Source organism: Bos grunniens, chromosome 13 (assembly GCF_055505025.1).
Source record: "Bos grunniens cultivar Pamir isolate PY7600 chromosome 13, Bosgru_T2T1.0, whole genome shotgun sequence".
Lineage (NCBI taxonomy): Eukaryota > Metazoa > Chordata > Mammalia > Artiodactyla > Bovidae > Bos > Bos grunniens.
Window position 1 is genome coordinate 81,774,800 of NC_141177.1, and position 16,719 is coordinate 81,791,518.

Consider the following 16,719-nt stretch of genomic DNA (forward strand, 5'->3'; position numbering starts at 1 on the left):
CTGGCCGAGTTCTTGCATCCTGCCCCAGGCTGCTTAGACATCTGGGCCCCTAGTGAAACACCCGACCAGGCTTTAGCTCTGTAGGTGTCACTCTATACTGTGTTCGCCTCAGTCCTGACCCTAGCTATCTTCTTACTGTTGAAGGATACCTTGAGAAGCTATCACAAATTCTAAGGTGATACTGTCTAGATTTGAATCCCAGCTCAATTTCTTAGGAGCTATGAGACTTTTCCATGACCTGCTTAAACCCATGGTGTCTCAGTTTCCTTATCTGTAAAATGGAACAGTTTCAGGACTTTATCTCATTGTGTTACTTGGGATTTAAACACAGGCATGTATATGAAATGCTTAAAATGGTCCCTGGCATGTAGAAAGCACTCAGCAAATGTCAGGTATCATTATTAACATCAGTGTGAGTTACTCCTGCAGGACAGGCTTCTAACAAAGCCATTGGTTAAAGGAAGGAACCCAACTTTGGCTCCCAGTAAAACATTCCAACTTTTATCAAAAAGAGAATGTTAAACCTTGATTTGTAGAGGTGACAACGAATATAAGAATTGCCAGGGCAGGCAGTAAACTGGCTGTGGTGCTGGTGTGCCCATCAGCTGGGACATGGACACTGTCCCACTGGGGGTGACCTGACCTGAACCAAAGAATCAGATGGTAGATTGCAGTTTGGGGCACTTGACCTTGGATTGCTTGGGGAGAGTTTCACCTCCCAGAGCTTCAGTTTTATCAACCATACAGTGGGATTGTCTACCTTCTGTTTGTCTGTTACAGTGATAAATCATGAGGCTAGCCACAGTGTTTGAGCCGGTGACAGTCACCATCATGGAACCCTTGGATCATGAAGATCACCTGGGGACCATGGATCAGCAACACAGTCAATAGAACAGGTTGCTTATGAATGTCTCCTTTACATAGCCAGCCGTTTGTCCACCATCATCTCTTTGAGTGGACGGAGCATGGAGAGAGGAACATGCATTCTCTCCCAGTAGCCAAATGTCCATTTTCCTTTGACCCATATCCCTCAAGTCTGGTACCAAAACCTGTCTCTTGTGGTAGCGTTTGTGCCTCATCTATTGCTTTTTTAAGAGTCTGCACCTCCTCCTAGCAGCCATGAAAGACAATGGCACTGTTTTATCTCTAAGACCTAATTTCAAAGACCTTTAGCTCACAGTGAACTCTGCAGTCTGTCTAACTGGAAATCCTCCCATTTGTTAAGACAAGCATCCTTTTCTTTTCTTTTTTGGTATTTAATTAATTTTTTTTTAATTTAATTTTTATTCTATATTGGAGAATAGTTGATTTGCAAGACAAAAGGAGGTAAGAATATACAATGGAAAAAAGATAGTCTCTTTCATAAGTGGTGCTGGGAAAACTGGACAGCTCCATGGTAAAGAATGAAATTAGAACATTCTCTAACACCACACACAAAACTAAATGTAAGATCAGATTCAAGTGGTGTTTTCTTGATGCCACATGACAGTCGTGACAAGTAGAGTCTGATAAAGAAGAGCAGTGGACGATGTGATTCCTACCAGAGACACCTTTTACTTCTAACGTTTCTTCAGAGATCAGTTATACCTGCTTGTGGAGAATGAATTCTGTTTCAAAGCATAGAAGGAAATACTGTCATAAAGACAGCAGGAGATAATGGCATGTGAGGGCTCCCAGGACACACTTTCGAGAGTAAAAGTCATAGACCCCACTGCCCCTCACATGATGGCCTTGTAACTAGCCTGGGCTTTGCTAATCTGAGCTTAATTTGCAGGAAGAACTTAATTATTTAATTTACACCAACATTTGTCATCCCCTAACCCTAGCACATACACAGACCAGTTTTGTGTATGGCACAAATCCAGGCCTTAGACAAAAACCAACTTGATCTCAAATACAGCATTTCAATGATGTTTGCTATATTACAATGAGCCACTTTGTTTTAGAAGATGTGTGTAATAGGAGTATATATTTCACTTTCACTTTTACATTGTAAGTATTCAACAAATGCTCACTAGTTTTATTACCATTGTAGTTACTATTTATTATTTTCTTTTACATTCCTTTTATATTGCTAAGCACTTTATATAATAACAATACCTAGAATGAATTAATAGATTGTATGGAATAGTCTCTGTTCAAATTCTTTAATTTGTATTCATTCTTTAGCATTTGCAGTGACTAAAGGAAGTAGGTATTATTATTATTATTATTAGGCAGGTACCATTATTAATCTGTAGGTATTATTATTATCACTCCCATTTTAAAGATGAGAAAACTGAAGCACAGGAATTTAAATAACTTGCCCAATGTCACACAACTTGTAAATGGCAAATAAAGGCTTTGAGTCCAGAGTCTTTTCTTAAACAGTAGGCTGCTCTAGGGGGCCCTTAGGCTTACCTTAAGCCTCATAAAAACTCTGAGAGAGAGATATGATGACCCAGATTTTACTAAGTGATTTGATTCAAGTCACCAGAATCAAAATTCAGCTTTCAATACATCCTTAAATATGTTCTCTCTGCTCTGCCACCAGGCCAGGGCTCAGACTGCGCAACACCCCAGCCCTGGCTGGCGCGAGGCCCCCGAGTGCAGCAGGGCAGGAGGCCCGCAGTGTGACCTGGAGCCAGAGGGTGGTGCATAACTGAGACTAGGACCGTGGCGGCCCCTGTCAGGGGCCCACTGTGTGCAGACCTTGTTCCCTGACTTGGGGAGGCGGCCCTGGTCATGTGGTGTGAGGGCCAGTGCCTCTGACCTGGCCTGTGTCCGATGACCACCATGTGGCCAGGTGCGGCGGGCACCCTGCTGCACCCTGCTTCACTTCTCCGTGGCATGTGACGGTCCCTCACTCCTTCCTCCCTGAAACACTGTCCTTCTGGGCCTCAGGACACCCTAGGCCCTTCATGCCTTTCCTGCCAAATTGGCTTCTCCTCCTCAGTTCCTGCAGCTTCCTCCTTCTCTTTATAGACTCCACATGCTGGAGTCCTTGAACTTTCTCTTACACATTCAGTGCTGTGGCTTTTAATACCAGCTAAATATTGACAACTCTCAGATTCATGTCATCAGCCTCAGCTCTTCCCTGGACTGGAGGCATGCCTGTCACCTAAGAGACATCTCTGAGTGGATGATTAATAGCTGTCTCACACTTAACATGGCCGTGATGGAACTCTGGGTTTTCCCCCACGTGTTAGTTACCTACTAGTGTGTAATAAAGAATCCCGGGCTACTGCCATCTGAAGGCTTGACTGGGGCCAGCCAAGATGACACACTTGGCTGTTGGTGGGAGGCTTCTGTTTCTAGCTGGCTTTTGGCAGGAAGACCTCTCCATAGATTTTTGAGTGTCCTCACAACATGGCAACCAGAGAAAGCCAGAGCAATAGGAGAGAATGGAGGGAAGCCACGACGTTCATACTGACCTCAGAAGGCACTTGCTATCACTTCCACCATATTCTTTTCCCCACACAAATCCACCTGATACCACGGAGAAGACTGCACATTCCTGTCGAGAAGCAGGGATCCCTGGGAGCCATCTTGGAGGCTGATTCACCACTCACTATCCTGCTTCTGCACTTGCGTGCTTCGTATTACAAAGTGGCCTGTTCCTCAAGCCAAAATCCTGGGAATTACCTCTGATTCTTCTGCTTTATATTCTAATCCCATCCATCAGAAAATCCTGCCAGCTTTAGACTTGACCCTGGACCCCACCGTTCCTCATGCCATGTGGAGAACCCACCCTAATCTCTGCCCACACTAGCTGCAGTAAGCTCACTGGCATCCCTTCCACCAGAGCTGCTCCTTCAGCACTGAGAGTCAGGACCCCACCACGCCTCTCTGTGTAGCAACCTCCGTTGTCCTTGCCATGGGTCTGCACAAGCTGCCTGCGTGCTCCTTCTCCGTCCGTCTTCCCCTGGCACCTGCCCTCAGCTCGGTGCTGCTCCTCAAGCCTCTATGTGTTCAGAGCTCTGTGCATGCTGTGCCCCGGCCTGGACTGCCCCCTTCCCCCACAGTCCCGGGCTAGCTCCCTCAGTTCAGCCAGGCTTCTACTCATGCGGCACCTCTCAGAAAGCCTTCCTTGGCCAGCCCATCCAAGACAGCATTTTGTTTCTCTCAACCCCCGTCCTCTGTCTTATTTTTCATATCACCCATTGCTACTAGACCATATACTGCATAGTTATTGATTTTCTTGTCTATCATCCATCTTCTTCTCTAGTAAACTCCAGGAAGACAGAAATACCATCCATTATAATTATTGCTGGACCTTCCCACGGCACCTGAGATGGTGCCCAACAGCTAATAGTTGCTCAAATATTAATGTGAGTGCTAAATGAATGGGGCTTCCCTGGTGGCTCAGACAGTAAAGAATCCACCTGCAATGTGAGAGACCCGGGTTTGATCCCTGGATTGGGAAAATCCCCTGGAGGAGGGCATGGCCACCCACTCCAGTATTCTTGCCTGGAGAATCCCATGGATGGAGGAGCTTGACAAGCTACAGTCACTGGGGTCACAAAGAGTTGGACATGACTAAGCGATTAAGCATAGCACTAAATGAATGAATAAATGGACCACACAGGACCAGTGAATTCAATAGTGAATAGAACAGTGCAACCCTTAAAGTATTCTGCAATGGTGGAAATGTTCTCTTATCTGTGCTGTTTGATATGTCGACTCGTTAAATACCTAACATATGACTAATGTGAATGAGGAATAGAATTTTTAACTTTGGTTTCTATTGATTTTAATTAGATAGACACATGTAGCCAGTAACCATCATTTAGAGCAAATCTAGATCCTCGGGGTAGATGAGGGTGAGCATGAAGATGTCATTCCGTGTACATCCCAGTAGAGTAGTAGAGACTTCCTGGGATGCTGTGTTAAGAAGGAGGCTGAGGTCCCATCAACAAATCTTTTTCAAGCACCTTCTGTTTACCCAACACTCTGTTATTATCAGGATCTTGCACAAAGGAGTGCATTGATCTACTAACACTTGCTGCTTTGGGCAAGGGCAGTGTGCTGTGCATATTCACCATCCTTGACCTCAGTCATTCCAGGGGTGGCCAGAGCTCCTTCTTGGTCTTTTCCAGAGTGTGATTGCTGAAACCTACCTCTACCGTCTTAGAAACCCCTCACTGGCTTCCCCCACCCCTGCCCTATCTGTCCTCCCCATCCACTCCACTGAGTCCATCAATCCGCTCTTCACAACCTTAGACCTTCCTCTGACTGTCAGAGCCTGCTCAGTCCAGGACACGGAAGGCCAAAAGTGCCAGAGAATTCATAGCCCAAGGAGCTGATGGTAAGCAGATTTGGTACCTGAATACCTTAACTCTCTGCCCTGAGATGGGACAATTTTAAAGTGTGTGTCCTACATAGTCTTCCAGGTTTGGACTTTCCTAGTGGGATTAAGTTCCAGTTACATCAGTGGTATCTTGCTGTGTATGTTAGAGTTCACCAGAGAAACAGAACCAACAGGATATGCATGTGTGTGCATGCATGCATACAAAAAGAGGAAGAGATTTTAAGAAACTGACTCATGCAATTGTGGGGGTTAGAAATTCCAGCAAGAATTGATAGAGACTTGAGCCAAAGGGCCGTGTAGGTACAAAAATCTTCCTCTTTAAACTCAATCTTTTCTCTTAAAACGGTCAACTGATTTGATATGGCCCACCCACATTTTGTAGGGTAATCTGTTCTACTCAAAGTCTACTGATTTAAATGTTAATCATATCTGAAAATTGCCTCCACAGTGATATCTAGACTGGTGTTTGAGCAAACAATGGGGCTCCATGTATAGCCAAGTTAACACCTAAAACTAACCATCATACTTTATGATTCACAATTTATTGACTTTTCCCCCATCCCTGTCTCACTTCATAAGTCCAGGGATCACCTCCTATTACTTGCATTCTAATCCAGGTCTCAGAGTCTGCTTCTGGGGATTTTAATAGGGAAGGAGAAAGAAAGAGGCTGGATAGGGAAGTTGGAGGGCAGATAAAGGGTGGGAGCAGACATCCCAGGACTTTACGAGGTAAGCCTTTCCCCCTAGCAGGTTGTGAAAAGTGGTGCTCATCATTTGGACCAGCTGTGTGATGGCTGTGATGTTCAGGTAGAGCATGTGAATTTCTCCATCTATGTCTGTCTTTCCAGGTGGATTATGATCGAGCACAGATGGTCCTCAGCCCTCCACTGTCAGGGTCCGACACCTACCCCAGGGGTCCCAGCAAACTACCTCAGAGTCAAAGCAAAGCAGGCTATTCCTCAAGCAGCCACCAGTACCCATCTGGGTACCACAAAGCCACCCTGTACCACCACCCCTCCCTGCAGACCAGCTCACAGTACATCTCCACAGCTTCTTACCTGAGCTCTCTCAGCATCTCATCTAGCACCTACCCTCCACCCAGCTGGGGCTCCTCCTCAGACCAGCAGCCCTCCAGGGTGTCCCACGAACAGTTCCGGGCTGCCTTGCAGCTGGTGGTCAGCCCAGGAGACCCCAGGGAATACTTGGACAACTTTATCAAAATTGGGGAGGGGTCGACCGGCATTGTGTGCATCGCCACAGAGAAACACACAGGGAAACAAGTCGCAGTGAAGAAAATGGACCTCCGGAAGCAGCAGAGGCGAGAGCTGCTTTTCAATGAGGTAGATGGTGTGTTTGGGTCAATCCTTCTGTCCTCTGTAACATTTCTTTCCCATTTTAGAAATAGCCCTTGTACATTTTATGACATTAGAGAATGCTAAAAATGTAAATACAAAGCGGCATCCTTTTTTCTGTGCCTATATGGCTGCCTCTTTAGGAAGTTCCTCCTGTGGGTCACCCTCTGTGCTAAGCATTGGTCAGGTGACAGAAAGATGTTATCTCCACTTTAGCAACAAGGAAACCTGGACTCAGTTTATGTGACTAGCCCCGGTCAGACAGCAGGTTCATACAGCTGTAACTGTGCCCTCAGCTGTGGCTTTGAACCTTCTGCTGTGGGGCTTCATGCGAAGCCACCAGTAGCCTTGTGCATTTCTACCTCCCATAGGCGTTCATTTCTTTCCCACCCTCCAGATCTCACAGACAGCACCAGGTCAGTGGGGCTCAGCTTCTTCCTGATCCACAGCTCCTGATTTCTGGAACTTATTTCCAAATTGCAGTGCCAGAAGAGACAGGACAAACGAACTTAGATAAATAACTGTATAATTTATTATTCAATACTGATTCTGAAAGTGTCACCACAAGCAGCCCCAGGACAGGAATTCCTGGATGCTCTCTCTAGCAAGCAGACACAAGCTGACCTTTTTATGCTTAAATCCTAATGTTTTTACCTTCAAGACTTGTCCTTTGTATTCAACCCAAACTCTTTCAGACTCAACACAGACCTCCCAAGAAGTTAAATTGGTCTCATGTGGCCCAAACCATAATGACCGTGATTTTCATTCATTTATGAGACTCAGTTACTTTGCGTTGGTGACTCTTTTGCCCAGTTAACAGAGTATGCACAGTGGGTTTTAAGAGCAACCCATGAGAAATCTGATCACATCCCCCAGAATAGTCAACTAACCTCACTCTTGCGAATGGAGACCCTTCTATGGTTATGCCTGTCTTTATTCTTGATTCTTCCCAAGCCTCACTGACCTGCTGTTTTCTCTGACTTTGCTAACGTGATCTCCATTCCTACCAGCAACTCTCAGCACTGCCCCTTTATCTGTAATAGGCTTCTGAATCTGTCTCTCCCTCCCCATCATTACTTCTCCATCATTAAACTCACAGCCCAGATGTAGTCACAAGAAAACAAAAAGCTTAATCTCACCTTCCTAAGTCAAATAACGTCTTTCCATTTTGCCCAGGTTGTGATAATGCGGGATTATCACCATGACAACGTGGTTGATATGTACAACAGCTACCTTGTTAGTGATGAGCTCTGGGTGGTCATGGAATTCCTAGAAGGTGGTGCCTTGACAGACATCGTTACTCATACCAGGTAAGTTTCTTATTATCCAGACAAATAATTCTAGATGCTTATTATTCTTCCCCAGGGTAAAACCTTAGTAACTATTTCTATGAACTCTTTATAAGTTGTAAGCACTTTGAAGGCAGAGAAATGACTGCTCTTACTTCTGTATTCCCAGGTGCCTATTACAATATCATGTATGTATAGTTCATTCATTCAATTCACATTCTCCCTGCCTTCTAGGAGTTCACTGATACTCATTGATTTTAAATCAGCAAGCTGCTGAGAATTGAGCTTAAGTGACAAATAATAGAATTTCCCATCCCAATGAAGATTTCTAAAACTGAGTTTCATTCTTCTGAGTTGCTAGGCCATTGCTATGTCTTGATACTACCAAGGGTATCTGGGAAAGGCAGGGGCAGGTGAAAGAGCAAAGTTTTATGTAGTTTTAACAATAAACTACATAAAAGAGAGAGAGAGACAGAGTCTTCAATTCTGTTTCAAATCGCCTTGCAAGTAACAATGGTTAATTGCCCCTGTTGCCTCAGCTACTTGCTTCTCTGATATGCCAGTTGTGGTCATTTCATCAAGTATATATTAATCACTTTTTATGTGCCAGACTCTTTCCTAAATGCTGGGGGTACAAAATAAATAAACTATAACACCTGTGCAGAATCAGAAAGATGTACATGAGTAGCATAGAAGAATACCTGAATATCTTTATTAGAGTCAAGAAGTATTTTTGAAATACAGCAATGTCCAAGATGGGTTTTGAGAGATGCATAGGAGTTTACTAAGAAGGCAAGTGGGAAGAAAAGGGCATTGAAAGCAAATGAAAGAGTATGTGCTAAAACAGTGCTTATCAAATTTTAATATGCATACAAATTACCCATGGATCTTATTAAAATGCAGATCCTGATTCAGTAGTGAAGAGAGTGATACTTTGCATTCTAAGGAGCCCCCAGGCAATGCTAATGCTGTTAGTTCCTGGATCATGCTTGGAAAAGCAAGGTTCAAAGGAACACATATGTAAAAAAAAAAAATTATGTACATTTAGGAAACTTTAAGTTTGCTCTTCTGGTAGATAAAATGCCAAAGAATTGAAAGGATCGTCATGAAGGCGCTATATGAGATGTCACTGAAATGGCATCCAAATCAAAAGTGAATCCAGATGAGCAACAATAGAGGGGAAGCAAGATAGCAAGAAAGCATTGGGAACCCATGTGAGGGCAGAGTTTCTGCTCTTTCTCCACTGTAATGAGGCAGTGTTTCAGTCACGACCGCCTACAGCTCTGAGTCAGCGGTAGACCGCCTGAAAACAAAACGACGCTAGGGAAGACACTGAGCATTTATCACCAGCATTTCAGCTGGCAGATTCCTATTAGGATAGCCAGAGGCCACAGCAACCCTACATGGATATAGACACAGACAGACAGTGTGTGTGCGCACGTGAGTGTGCGCATGCATGCGTGCTCAGTCACTCTGCAGCCCTATGGACTGTAGTCACCAGGCTCCTCTGTACATGGAATTCTCCAGGCCAGAATACAGGAGTGGCTTGCCATGCCCTCCTCCAGGGCTCTTCCCAACCCAGGGATCGAACCCAGGTTTACCCACATTGCAGGTGGGTTATTTACCATCTGAGCCACCAGGGAAGCCTGAAGAGAACTGTGAAAGTGAAAGTCAGTCAGTTGTGTCCAACTCTTTGAAACCACACGGACTATATAGCCCATGGAATTCTCCAGGCCAGAATACTAGAGTGGGTAGCCTTTGCCTTCTCCTGGGGATCTTCCCAACCCAGGGATCAAACCCAGGTCTCCCACATTGCAGGCAGATTATTTACCAGCTGAGCCACAAGGGAAGCCCAAGAAGAGAACCATGGTCATGCCCATGTCCAAGATGAGGAAAAAGAGACCCAAGGACGTTAAAGGACTTCCTCGAGATCACCTAGGAACCGTTCCTGGAACTAATATAGCTCCATTCAGTGCATCCTCTCTACCGGACCCTGGCGGTGTGTCAGTACCTGGGGAATTACCTGTAAGAGTCCAAGGAAGTACATTTGCTCTAATGACCCAAAGACTAGCCAGTGGGGCTCCCTTTCGTTCAGTTTATACTTGGCGCCTGTCATCGTTAGGGTTAAGCCTTAGGTTCTGGGAATCAGGTCCCAAAGACGTCCTTTTCCTTCCCTGTAGGTTTTCCAGACACGGACTGGGGACCGTGGACTGGTTCACTGGAACTCAAGGGAGCTACCTCTCTTGATCATTTCAAAGATGGTCTTAAACCTGACCTAGCTCCTTCAATGTGATTTCCTTTCTAGAATGAATGAAGAGCAGATAGCTACTGTCTGTCTGTCCGTTCTGAGAGCTCTCTCCTACCTTCACAACCAAGGAGTGATCCACAGGGACATAAAGAGTGACTCCATCCTGCTGACAAGCGATGGCCGGGTAAGGTTTTCAGGTTTGGTCCCTCCCCAGTTTGCTCTGTCACTTCATCTGTCACAGGTATTATCTTCCCAAGAGCACTTTCTCATAATTCTGATTGTCCATAAGTCACCTACAACACTTCCCAGAAGGCTTACAAAAAGGAAATCACCATCCTCTGTGTCATCCTGTTAATCAGAATTATCTGTGAACTGAATTTGAAGGATAATTTTCCACTTAACAATAAGCATGGGAAGTAATAATATGGAAAGGACATTTATTTTCCTGCTACATGCTTATTTTTGTTGGTGGGGTAAAAATGTCTTTTCTAGGATGTGTCCACCCTATTCATGTCTGCAGTATCACTAAGAGTACCTGCAGATGACAAATTCCAGTACTTTGTGTGTGTGTGTGTGTGTGTGTGTGTGTTAAGTCACTTCAGTCATGTTTGACTCTTTGCGACCCCATGGACTGTAACCCACCAGGCTCCTCCATCCATGGAGTTCTCCAGGCAAGAAAACTGGAGTGGGTTGCCATGCCCTCCTCCAGGGAATCTCCCTTACCCAGGGTTCGAACCTGTGTCTCTTACGTCTCCTGCATTGGAGGTGGGTTCTTTACCACTAGTGCCACCTGGGAAGTCCTTTGGGAGAGTTTAATAAAGGTATTGGTAGATCAGTCAAAAGGAAGTGTCATGAGGACCAGGGCAGTTCTCTAGGATGGAACACTGATCTTGCTACTCCATGCCTGAAGAGGTAAGGTGCAGAACTCAGGACTGGAATCTGGAAGTAGAGATTGTTGCAGGAAGAGGGCTGCCTGGCAAGAGCTCTGAGCCTCACTGGAACCCAGACCCACAGAGAACCTGCAGCTTGGGAGCTGGGCCAAAAATAACCCAGCCTCACTCTGCTCCTTCCTTCTAGGCTCCCACCGGAGCCGTGCATTGACTGAGTCCAGTTGGAAGCCATCAATGGGTCAACGGAAGTTGACCTCCCAGGGCTCAGAGAAGGGAGGACCTAGATCTAGAAGGATGAATGGAAGATATCCACCACACTGGTGTATCTCTAGGCTCAGATTTCTGCATTTCCCATCACTGCAACCTACCCAGAGAAGTCACTTGAAACTTATCAGCCACACCAGGGTACAAAACACCATAGAACAACAGCCATGGAAGGAATGGGTTGATGTTCCCAGGAAGACTTAGAAGAGTTTTGAAGTTTTGCTACTTAGGACATTTCCATGAAGTCACAAAAAGAATCGGATGCAACGTAGCGACTAAACAACAATCTCCCTAAACTCCCACCAGATGTAAGAGCCCCTAGATGAATGGAGCCAGTGTCCCCTTAATGCACCTGTCTTTTACCACCCAGCATCCTCACTCACATGGAAAACATCCATGTCACATCAGAATTGCCCAGGAATGATCAGAGGGTAACCAGAAGAAGTTTCCCAAGCACTGCAGCTTTTCTTCATTTAAAAAAAAAAAAAAATTGTTGATTTTATTGCAGAAAATCCAACAAATACAGAAAAGTATAAAGGATAAAATAAAGATCACCCAGAATCCCATTTTCCATATTTCCATGTATATATGTGTGTTTTATATATGCATGCATGCATGTTAAATTGCTTCAGTCATGTCCAACTCTGTGCAAGGTCCTAAGGATGAGTAAAGCAAAATCACTAATTTCATTCAGTTTATTCTAAGCATCTAGGGGTGTGATCATAAAGTGAAAGTCGCTCAGTCATGTCCGACTCTTTATGACCCCATGGACTATACAGTCTATGGAATTCTCCAGGCCAGAATACTGGAGTGGGTAGCCTTTCCCTGCTCCAGGGGATCTTCCCAACCCAGGGATCAAACCCAGGTCTCCTGCATTGCAGGCGGATTCTTTACCAGCTGAGCCACCAGGGAAGCCCAAGAAGACTGAAGTGGGTAGCCTATCCCTTCTCCAGGGGATCTTCCTGACCCACGAATCAAACCAGGGTCTCTTGCATTGCAGGCAGATTCTTTTCTAACTGAGCTATCAGGGAAGCCCTGATATCAGGGTGTGATCATAAACAGATAGATAAACATACAAATAAAATCACCACCAGACAGGCAAGGTGATACATTCTAAGTTTTCTATGAATTGTTGATTTAAGCCAGTAAGGAGGGTGGACAGTAGAGAGTCTGCAGAGGCTGTCAGAGAAGGCCCCTCTGCAGGGGATGGTGACAACCAACGGAGACTCCTCAGGGAGCGGAGCCTGTGGCCCTCAGGACTGAGCGCAGTCCCGGAAGAGGAAGCACAGCATGTGGGGCGGAGCCTGGCTCTCTGTGTTGGCCAGAGTGAGTTCATCAAAATTTCAGAACAGGGCTCCCTATTGACTCCACTTACTACAGAGAAAGGAAACTTTGTTTCTTAAAAAAGAGAGCAGAGAGGGAGTGTGACTACTCCAGGAAAAGGCTGAGAGTATAATGTATACTAACATATTGGAGTTTTTATAGCATTCTATTGGCACCCCACTCCAGTACTCCTGCCTGGAAAATCCCATGGATGGAGGAGCCTGGTAGGCTGCAGTCCATGGGGTCGATAAGAGTCAGACATGACTGAGGGAGTTCACTTTCACTTTCCACTTTCATGCATTGAAGAAATGGCAACCCACTCCAGTGTTCTTGCCTGGAGAATCCCATGGACGGAGAAGCCTGGTAGGCTGCAGTCCATGGGGTCGCACAGAGTCAGACACGACTGAAGCGACGTAGCAATAGTGCAGAAGACATATCTGTTTATTGTCATAATAATGAATCATGTGATTTTAAGTGAAAAGTCATTTTAGCATTCTCGCTTGGCTCTGAGAGTTGGCTGGGCTCAGTGTAGGGACTTGTCAGATGAAAACATCTGTACGTTTTTTTCGGGCACACGTCAGGTACGTGCACTGACTGGTGACTGCACGCTTAGCTGGGACTGTCCTCTAGCACCCTACCATCGGGCTTCTCCACGTAGCCTTCCTCACAGCATGGGGGCTGGGGTCCGTGAGTGAGTGTCCCAAGAAAACAGGGTGGGAGCATGGCATTTTTATGACCTCAGAGTCTCATAGTGTCTCTTCCACCATGATCATAGCCCTTCCAGATTCTGGGGGAAGAAACATAAAACCCTCCTGAGTGGGAGGAGAATTGAATCACATGATAAGAAGATCTCAGGGACAGTATTGTTGTTGGCAATTTTGGAAATATTGTCTATCACACAGGTATGCTGGATTCTCTTCCTGTTGTGAGATATTCAGCATCATCAGTCCTGACAGAACTGCAAATTAAAACTATGAGATATCATTACACACCTCTAAGAGCAGCTAAAATGAAAAGTAGTGATAACACCACTGGTTCATACACTGCTGGTGCAAATGTAAATGTAGAGCCACTCTTGACAAATGACTAGCAGTTACTTTCAAAACTAAAAATGGACTTGCTACTATGTGACAGCAGTCTCACTCTTAGGCATATATTCCAAAGAAATGGAAACTTATTTCCACATATAAGCTTGCACACAAATGTTTATGGCACTTTTAGTCGTCATAGCCCCAAACTAGAAAATAGGCAAATGTCCTTCTGAAGGTGCTGCTGATGCTAAGTCACTTCAGTCATGTCCAACTCTGTGCAACCCCAGAGACGGCAGCCCACTGGTTCCACTGTCCCTGGGATTCTCCAGGCAAGAACACTGGAGTGGGTTGCCATTTCCTTCTCCAATGCATGAAAGTGAAAAGTGAAAGTGAAATCGCTTAGTCGTATCTGACTTTCTGCGACCCCATGGACTACAGCCCACCAGGCTCCTCTGTCCATGGGATTTTCCAGGCAAGAGTACTGGAGTGGGGTGCCATTGCCTTCTCCGTTCTGAAGGTGAATAATGGCTAAATAACCTGTGGTGTGTTTATACCAGGGAATACTACCCAAAGGAAAAAGAGGAATGAATGAGTGACACATTCATGAATTTGGATGAACCTCAAGGAAATTACACTGAGTGAAACAAAGTCAAACTCAAAAGGATACACAGTGAATAATTCCACTTATGTAACATTTGTGAAGTAACGTAAATATGGAGATGTACAGCAAATTAGTGGTTGCCCGGGTTACAGATTGGGAGTGTGTGCTATAAAGAGGTAGCATCATCATTTTATGGTGATGTTACTGTTGGTTATCAATTTGTGATAGTAGTTGTATAAGACTACAATGTGATAAAATTGCAGAGTACACACACAGACACACACACATGCCACACAACATACACAAGTGAGTTCATATATAACTAGTGAAATCTGAGCAAGCTCTATGGACTTTCCATCAATTTCTTGGTGTTGATATTGTGCCATAGTGTATTCGAAGTGAGTGAGTGAAGTCGCTCAGCCGTGTCCGACTCTTTGTGACCCCGTGAACTGTAGCCTGCCAGGCTCCTCCGTCCATGGGATACTCCAGGCAAGAATACTGGAGTGGGTTGCCATTTCCTTCTCCAGGGGATCTTCCTGATACAGGGATCGAACCCAGGTTTCCCGCATTGCAGGCAGATACTTTAACCTCTGAGCCACCAGGGAAGCCCTCCATAGTGTATAAGATGCTAATATATAGGGAGAACTGGATGCACCTTTCTTTGCAACCTCCATGAACCTATATACATTTCAAAATGTGGGAAAAGTTGAGAGAAGAGCATGGAAACATATACATGACCATATGTAAAATAGATAGCAAGTGAGAATTTGTTGTGGGACGCAGGGAGCCCAACCCAGTGCTCTGTGACAACACAGAGGGGTGGGGTGGGGAAGAAGAAGGGTGGGAGGTTCAGAAGGGAGAGGCTGTGTGTACCCTGTGGCTGATTCATATCAAGGTACGGCAGAATCCAGCAGAATATTATAAAGCAGTTATCCGTCAATAAAGAAAGTAAAAAAAAAAAAACAGTGAATTGCTCACGTTTAAGAGGATGAATCCTTTCTGGCCTCCTCAGAGACTACAAGGGAAATTATTTGTTATCAACTAAAAATAAATTGTTCACTATTTGTCCATGATGTAAATAATATCTAGTGAGTCACTAATTTGTGTTAAGCAGGGGTGTTTAAGGAGTGATGTTTGAGGTTTGAAAAGGAAAATAAATAACATAGAGTGGTCTTAAGAATTACATGAAGTAATTAGTATAAAGCCATACGAGGTAAACCAGGTACAAGGTAGGTGCCCAAAATGAAGGCAATCCCCGCCCAACCCTTGCAGTTAAAAGTTGAGTAAATTCATCTGTGATTTTTCCTTGGCCTGGGGTTTGCATTTAAGAGATGATACTTAGGGGTCACTAGACAGTGAGTGACTAACTTTTATCAAATTCATTGGCTGAAATAGAAATCGAACCCATATCTCCCTAAGCCCAATGAATGCATCTATTAAAAAGAGACATTTACTAGTGATCTTTGTAGTCTTTTTAATATAAATTGGCTGCCACACTTTAAGAATTAGGAAATGTCACGCGAAATTTCAGATTCCTCTCTCACTTAAAAACACTGTGCCTGACTTCACACGTGGCAGTCATGGGGGTGGTGTGATGGGGGTGAATAGCATCATGGTGCAGATGTTGCTGGTGCCCCACTCACGTGATGCCACGTCAGCCCTCACTAACTCCACCTTCAAATGCCACCACGTGCGTCTCTTTGCTTGGGGACTTTCTCTGGACACTGTAGTCTGCTCTTCCAGTACAAAGCAAGCTAGAAATTCCAAAGGAATTAGCCTCCACAGTCCCCAGAGGCAGCCCTGGAAAAGTGATGGGGATTGATGTATGATACCTGAGTTGTCTCGTCCTTGGATGGACCAGCCCTGGGGACGCATCATATGCGGTCTCCCAGACGCCCTCAACATTGAGCTCTCATTCCCAAGGTGGTAGCTAGTCCTCGAATGACTGCCTTCCCTTCCCTGTTCTATTTCTCCATTTCACTGCGAGTGATTCCTGTGTCTCCCCAGTACATGACTTACACTATATCCTTATCTCAGTGTTTTCTTCTGGGGGAGGAGGGGCCCAAGCTAACATAGAGCCAGAAATAGCATATATGTTTGTTCCCTTTCCCCTATAGGATTTGAAGCGAGGGTTAAAGGATAAGTAAGCGGGGCTAGACTGGCAACCAGAACCCTGTGAATGTTCCACAAGTCCCCTGCGGGGGCCCCTGACAATCAGCTGGTTATCAGTGTCTCTTCAGCAAGGGCGTATGCTCCTCATTTTACAGTGTCTCCACCAGCTCACTTAATTCTTTGGTATTATTTTCCTGGATCCTCAAATTGTTAGAATTTTACCTTTAGAAGAAGACCTGAATATGATCTCCCAAAAGCTCTTCTTAAATAGAGACTCAGGTATGTTAGATAGCTTGCTTACATTCATTCCTTTCCAATA

At 45.0% G+C, this 16,719-nt stretch overlaps 1 protein-coding gene across 8 annotated transcripts in view; it reads left to right on the plus strand.

Annotated features, from left to right (window-relative positions):
* Positions 1 to 16,719, plus strand: part of PAK5 (p21 (RAC1) activated kinase 5) — a 422,360-nt gene that overhangs the window by 389,493 nt on the left and 16,148 nt on the right. For 7 of the 8 annotated variants that reach the window (XM_086335108.1, XM_086335109.1, XM_086335106.1 and 4 more), the window contains 3 exons: positions 6,139 to 6,630; positions 7,819 to 7,952; positions 10,237 to 10,363. In XM_086335108.1, coding sequence (XP_086191234.1) covers positions 6,139 to 6,630; positions 7,819 to 7,952; positions 10,237 to 10,363 — 753 coding nt within the window. Of the gene's footprint in view, positions 1 to 780; positions 2,024 to 6,138; positions 6,631 to 7,818; positions 7,953 to 10,236; positions 10,364 to 16,719 lie in introns of those variants that run through there. The other variant, XM_086335113.1, reaches the window with a different exon arrangement.